Source organism: Triticum urartu, chromosome 7A (genome assembly GCF_056163025.1).
Source record: "Triticum urartu cultivar PI428250 chromosome 7A, HENAU_Tu73, whole genome shotgun sequence".
Classification (NCBI taxonomy): Eukaryota; Viridiplantae; Streptophyta; class Magnoliopsida; order Poales; family Poaceae; genus Triticum; species Triticum urartu.
The window spans coordinates 157,143,370-157,151,093 of NC_141879.1; the positions used below are offsets into that span (position 1 = coordinate 157,143,370).

At 50.4% G+C, this 7,724-nt stretch overlaps 1 protein-coding gene across 1 annotated transcript; it reads right to left on the reverse strand.

The window, feature by feature from the left end:
- Nucleotides 1-2,072: 2,072 nt before the first annotated feature.
- LOC147958722 (uncharacterized) lies at nt 2,073-3,140 on the reverse strand. Its single transcript, XM_087537032.1, has one exon. The coding sequence runs from the start codon at nt 2,989-2,991 to the stop codon at nt 2,266-2,268; it is 726 nt and encodes a 241-aa protein (XP_087393158.1). The 5' UTR covers nt 2,992-3,140; the 3' UTR covers nt 2,073-2,265.
- Nucleotides 3,141-7,724: the final 4,584 nt, after the last annotated feature.

Consider the following 7,724-nt stretch of genomic DNA (forward strand, 5'->3'; position numbering starts at 1 on the left):
GTAGTAGACAATCGGAAAGTCTTCGTGCTAAGACCCTGCATGGCTAACACACTAGACCATCAACTGTCTCCGGTGAAGAGAAGCGTATATCGGAAGGATCCAACCTGTAGACACACGGGCATGAAAACTTGATCCACCGAAGACAAACGTTGACCGAATCCCGCGAGAACCGTCGGAGACAAATCTCCACACCCCCTCCGGTGATGGTACAAGTACCACTGAACGGGGTTTAGGCGGGGGGGGGGGGCTTATTCCATCTTCAGAGAGCCACCACCGCCTCTCCTCTCTATGCAGGACACAAACCCTAACAAAACTCAATAAAACATCAAAAAATTAAGCCCTCCCCCGGCGAGGACCGATATCCACCATGCATCCATGGCCCTAAGGTCATAGGAGGTGAGGCAGACCGGTGGCGGCGCCGACAGGAGGCAAGAGAAACCCTAGTTGATGGGAGCCCTTGCGTACGAGGCAATCGTTCTGCTGCTTGGAACAACAATAGATGAAGTGACGATGGAGACAGGGGAGCACACTCTATTATAGTGTAGAGGGAGTATCATGCATCTCTGTATCGTCCAAGACACCAATGAGATGCACAAAGAAGAACTATCTCCTCTTACCATGATAACCAGAATATTGCCATGTGAAAGCTCCACAAGAACCTGAAAAGTAATTGTCCAAGAAGATGACCCAATCGCCATTGGCAAATTTACCATCGCCAGAATCACGTCATTCCAAGGAATACAAGCACATAGATAGTCAACATGACTCGATAAATTAAGCAAGCAAGCTTGGACGATATTCATTCTCTTTTGTTGGTAACTCCAAAACATCATGGAGACCGGAATCCATGGTGCGTTCTTTAGTGAAATTAACAAGAGCATGAAAGGCATCTTCATCCTACGTGCCAGAAATGTTACATGTTGGAAGAACATCAGGATGATGCTTTACTCTCTTTTTTTGGACTGGTAAGCTCATCATCATGGATCAGCAAGGAAAAAAAACTCCGAGAACATCGGCATGCCAAATCAATTTGCAAAAAATTGTTTCTCCATTTGTAGCACCGTTGTGCTGCCTCGTGTCTTTTTTCTGCCGATTTTCTATGCAAAGCATGTATGAAAGCACTCCGCCCAAGAAGCAACAAGATCTCTCGACGTACATATCAGACCAGAAAGTCATCATCAAGAGTCGAGAGTTGCATAATAAGGAACCGCTCTCTATGTCACGAGGAAAAAAAACATGTCTCGCCAAGTTTCCATTCCATACCCCCCCCCCCCCCCCAATCACAAACTTATCATACACCCATTTTAATCATGATCGAATCTTCTTCCCAATTTTTAGACAGGGGTTCCTTGGAATTCAATTATCTCTCCAATATTCATTCTTTGGCCATCATAGACTCCCAATATTTATTCCTTTTTATAGATGCAAATATTTATTCTCCGACCATTATACACTGTACAAATCACACCATGTTTCAGAAGATCAAGCCCATGTTTAATGTGTTCCCAGCTCGGGGCGAAGCAACGGAGCACATAAGCCATAAGGAAGCTTCGAGATGGGCCACAGTTGTCTAGCCAGATGTGAAACCATGGATACAACTCATCTGCGTGCATGCAACCAAAATCTGCTAGTGTGGCAACAAGTAACTTACAGAAACTGCCACTGCAACAAGTAACTTACACATACTGCCACTGCAACAAGCAACAAATTTAATTAATTCACAAGGCAACTTAGTAACGGCTTGTCATCGACTTGTTTTCTCTCTCATTGTGAGCGAGCCGGCTGTCACCCGTAAGTTTCTCGGCCGGAGGTAAAGTCAGCAACAGACTGGTGGAGTTAATTACCGCCCTAGCCACTGCCAGCTGCGGTGCAACGATCGATTGGGAGGAAATTAATTACCGCTCGTCCACACATATCCAAATTATTATTGCGCCATTGAGTTAAGGGAGACCGCGGTCTGCCTTTCTGATCACAAAGAGTACTCGACCACAAAAGTTTAGTGCAGTGTACTGCACATTAGAACCCTAGTTCGAGCATATCTTTCTCTTTTGGACAATGCATGTATTCTCTCCATGAAACAACTGGTTCATCTGATCTGATCATACGGTTTTGGGTACAGATTTCTTTCTCCAAAGATGGCTACAGATAATTCTTCTACGCACAATATTAATGACAAAGGAGTTCTACATACGACTGGGAAATTTTCCCCTAGATTTTCTTGAATCTCAAATGACTTGGGGTCTGGTACCATGATCTCATATAATCTTAGTGCACCATCCTAGGCATGCTCACTGGCACCTTGCGCAGCGGGGAAGTGCGGATCACGGCCTCGAAGCACCCCATCGCTGGGACAGGCGAAGCCGAGCCCACCGGAGATGACGACGCCACTATCTTCGCCCGCACAGCGGCTGGCACGTCAAGGCCGCGGGGGTTCATAATGTCGGCGCCGCTCGCCGTTTCCTCCTCCTCCTCCGCGTCTGATGCTTCTGCGTCGTCTGTGTTGGGCACGTTGTCGGGTTCCTGCACGATAGAAGGATGCGCCAGGCGCTGTCTCGGCCGCGGGGGCACCGGGCTGCTGTCGACGAGGTCGAGGATGAGGCGGCCGTCCATCCTCCTAGCGACGATGCGGCCCCGGCGCGGGGCGGACTCCCGCAGGACCACAACACGCCCGTCCGCGGTGCGCGTGCGCGTCAGCGCCCACGGCGAGCTGCCCGGCCGGCGCAGCGATGGGATCAGCGGCGGGAGGCGGTGGAGGCGACGCCGGCGCCACCCGTACGTCACCCAACACCCGCGGCCCTCCCCCTCGCCCTCATCCCAGCCATCCTCCCCCTGAAAGACCTCCGGATCGCGCTCTCCGCCACCGGGGGAGCAGACCGCGCGGCGCGAGGCGGCTATGGTGCGCGTGGCAACGTTGTGGTTGCGGTTCACGTCCTTGTCGGCGGCGATCAGGGTCCGGAGGCCGAGGTCGGCGGCGGCGGCGGCGAAGAGCATCGCGGAGAGCGAGCGGAGCGGAACGCGGCCAATCAGCTATTCCGTCTGGAGGAGGGGCCGGGAGGCGAGAGATCTTCCGGAACGGATCGCTGTGAGGTTCTGTGGAGATGCGGCCCCCCTATTTATACCCGTTCCGCCTCCTGACGGGGGGATTAGGTGAGCGGATAGCGACAGACGCCGTGAACTTAATTTTTTTTTTAGGGAACAGACGCCGTGATTTTTTGATTTGTTTCCCCCCTTCTTTCTCTTATTAAGCGTATATAAGTGTGACAGATAAGCGGTGGATGGGCGCGTGCAATTCCTTCTCGATCTGGGCCGTTTTAATGTACAGCTGCGCGCGTGATCGGCCCGAACGTTGCGCAGCTATCCATATCTGCCCCCAGCTATCAGGATCAAATTCCCTTAAAAAAAGACTACCCGGAGCAAAATTCTCTCAAAAAAGAAAAAAAACCTATCAGGAGCAATGGAGCACACAGCTACTCCCCCCGTTCCATAATGTAAGACGTTTTTCAACACTACACTAGAGTCAAAAAAACGTCAGACGGACGGAGTAGTTTTCATTGATTTTTTGGGGGGATTTTACTGATTTATTTTGCTAGTATAAAATTTTAATCCATTTAATATTATCTAGAAAAAAGTCCTTTGGTAGTATTGTCCATACGGGTAGGTTTTCCTCCCCTCCTCCGATGAGGCCGTTACTCTGCCACCCCCACTCCCGTTTGTGGTGCAACAAGTCAAACCTCTTCCACATCAGATGGTGGGCGCCCCGACGCCGAGGATAGGCTTCTGAGCACGTGGATCATGGGCGACCAAATCTATGGTACGGAATAATTTATGGCTCAGCGTTATCGATCTGATCGCCATGCTAGTATCCAAATTTGGGACCAACAATCAAGCGACAGAAAGGAGGAATGAAGTAGAAATTTAGTATTCTTTGTTTTTTGCCTAGTTTATATCTTTGGAATTCCTTAACTGCTATATGAAAATCCTAGACTGATATCCAATGACACTGTAGGGCAAGTCAAGATGTAAACGATATAAACTAGGTAAGAGGGTTAGGGCTAATAGGAGATTAGCCTTAAGCTAATCACCTGTCAATGGGGGCCCACCCGGTCAAACGATGGTCACCGCCGGCGCGCGTGCACAAGGCACGGGGACAATGCATCTGGTGGCCGCGTGAAATGGCTAGGGGCTACATGAGCTTTGTCAGGGGGTTGTGGGGGCAAAGTCGCGCCACCTTGGGCTGGTGGTCGTGCAAGGGATGGGCCAAAGGCAATAAGAGACTTCGATTTTTTTGCGTATTAGGGAAGATCTCCACATAGGACGACCCCCTAAGTCGGAGCAGGAGACGGAGACGGATACAAAGACGAAAGACAGGGGCAAAAAGTCAACAAGAAGGAAGAACATCATTTACCCCCCCCCCCTCTTGCTTCACCTTAAGTCCAAAGGAGATTGATCAATTCTTCAAGTGCCTAACCGGAATCAAAGTTAGTTCCGGTTACTGTGGGAAGATAAGTAGATTTCTAGAAACCAAGAAAAAAGGTTCAACAGGATGAAGTCTCATGACTGTCACGTGATGATGACATAGATACTCCCTATTGCACTTAGAGGGATAATGGACAAGCATGTTCGTGACATGCTTACTGGTCACTATAACTTTTTCGATGTCATCTCTCGAAAAATGATCAGTGTGAAGCAGCTTCGAAGGCTACAGGAAGAGATTGTTGTCATACTAAATGAGCTTGAGATATACTTCCCGCCCGCGTTCTTTGACATCATGTTGCATTTGTGTGTCCACATTGTGGACGATATCATCGACCTCAGGCTGACATTCCTGCACAGCATGATGTTGTTCGAGAGAATGAATAGGGTCATCAAAGGATTCATTTGTAACATGTCCCATCCGAATGGAAGCTTCGTCCAGGGGTATCTGACCCAATAGTGCATCTTCTTTGAGAATTATCTAGGCATCGGAAACCCTATTGTTGGTTTGCCCGTCAACAAGCACATCGGCAGGCTCAGAGGAGAAGGTCACAGCAACGGCCAGATGGAATTGCTTGTGCACCACTCGGGTCGATGCAACGACTTTGACTAAACAAACTTAGTAGTGCTACAACACCTAAAGGTGCTAGATCCTTTCGTGACACTGCACAAAGACACCATCACAAAGAACTACCGTGACCGGGGGTGCGCAAGATAGACACTGGAGTTATTAGAGAGCACAACTTCACTTTCTTGTGTTGGTTCAAAGAGCGAGTTCTGGCTAATCCCTCAAAAGAGGGATGTACGAACGGAAAGCTCATATACGCCTTAGCACATGGCCCCGCGGTCAACCTCGCGAATTATCAAGGATATGATATTAACAGATACACGTTCTACACAGAGGCCAAAGATAGTGATTACCAGAACTTAGTGATGACGATGGAATCCATGACCAGCAGCCACAATGTAACTGAAAGATACTATAGAAGGGTCGAAGAGATCTGGGAGCTTAACTATTGTGGACTGCACAACGCGACAATGTTCCGTGTCAGATGGGATAAGGCGGTCCAAAGAGAAACCCAACATTTCACTACCATGTCAATACCCGATGTCGAGGGCGCTACTGAGGGAGTCCTGGATTAGGGGGTCTCCGGACAGCCGGACTATATCCTTTGGCTGGACTGTTGGACTATGAAGATATAAGATTGAAGACTTCGTCTCGTGTCCGGATGGAACTCTACTTGGCGTGGAAGGCAAGCTAGGCAGTACGGATATAGATATCTCCTCCTTTGTAACCGACCTTGTGTAACCCTAGCCCCCTTCGGTGTCTATATGAACCGGAGGGTTTTAGTCCGTAGGACAACATACAATCATACCATAGGCTAGCTTCTAGGGTTTAGCCTCTGCGATCTCGTGGTAGATCAACTCTTGTAATACTCCTATCATCAAGAATAAATCAAGCAGGACGTAGGGTTTTACCTCCATCAAGAGGGCCCGAACCTGGGTAAAACATCATGTCCCCTGCCTCCTGTTACCATCCGCCTTAGACGCACAGTTCGGGACCCCCTACCCGAGATCCACCGGTTTTGACACCGACATTGGTGCTTTCATTGAGATTTCCTCTGTGTCGTCGCCGTTAGGCTTGATGGCTCCTACGATCATCGATAGCGATGCAGTCCAGGGTGAGACTTTTCTCCCCGGATAGATCTTTGTGTTCGGTGGCTTCGCACTGCGGGCCAACTCGCTTGGCCATCTGGAGCAGATTGAAAGTTACGCCCCTGGCCACCAGGTCAGGTTTGGAAGCTTAAACTACATGGCCGATATCCGCGGAGACTGGATCTTCGACGGATTCAAGCCCCTGCCTTGTGCGCCGCGCGGTCACGATGAGTACGATTTAGCTCTACCATCGGACCATATTCAGGAGATCGCACCGGCAGCCGCTCCGAGCCTCAATTCTGAGCCAGTTGCGCCATCCATGGACCGGTGGATAGACCCCGTCATGGAGGTCGTATCCTCAGCGGCGATCGAGCCGAATATCGACCTTACCATTCATGAGAGCCGTGTTGCCAAACTGCCGAACCTTCTCCGACCACGGACGCCGAACCGCCTGCGCCCGTTCCTGTCGAATCCGATTGGGCGCCGATCATGGAGTTTACCTCCGCGGATATTTTTCAGCACTCGCCTTTTGGCGACATACTGAACTCATTAAGGTCTCTCTCCTTGTCAGGAGAGTCCTGGCCGAACTACGTCCGGTAGGATTGGGATGCGGATGACGAAGAAATTCGCCGCCCACCCACCACCCACTTAGTAGCCACTGTCGACGACTTAACCGACATGCTCGACTTCAGCTCCGAAGACATCGACGGTATGGATGACGATGCGGGAGATGGAGAGGTACCACTACCCACAGGGCACTGGACAGCCACCTCATCATACGATATATACATGGTGGATACACCCAAAGAATGCAATGGCGATGAGACAACAGAAGATGACCCCTCCAAAAAGCAACCCAAGTGCCGACGTTAGCGGCGCCGCTCTAAGTCCCGCCAAGGCAAAAGTGGTGACACCGGCACCGGAGATAATAGCACTCCGGACAGTGCCAAAGACAACAACAATCCCCTCCAGCAAGATTTGGAGTAGGAGGATGAAGGAGCCAGCCCTCCTGAGAGAGCGACAGATGGAGAGGCGGAGGATGATAATTACATGCCTCCCTCCGAAGATGAGGCAAGCCTCGACGATGACGAATTCGTCGTTCCAGAGGATCCCGTCGAACAAGAGCGCTTCAAGCGCCGGCTTATAGCCACAACAAATAGCCTCAAGAAAAAGCAGCAGCAGCTTCAAGCTGATCAAGATTTGCTAGCTGACAGATGGACTGAAGTCCTGGCGGCCGAGGAATATAAACTCGAACGCCTCTCCAAGAGTTACCCAAAGTGCAGGTTGCTACCCCGACTGGAGGAGGAAGCACCGAAACCTACATCCCCGGCGTATGACGCGGCTGATTGGCCACCTCGTGGCCGCGATAGAGAGGTATTCCAGCCAAAAGCTCAGCCCGCGCCCCGACGCCATTCAAATAAAAAGGCATGGGGAAATACGCCAGACCTGCGAGACGTATTGGAGGACAAAGCAAAATATGCAAGATCAATCTAGGGATCACGAGGGCGCGCCACTATGCGAGACGATAATCGTCACGCCGGATACAGTAAAAGTAAGTCCGGTCGGGCCGAACACAGCGGGCAAGACTCATTCGA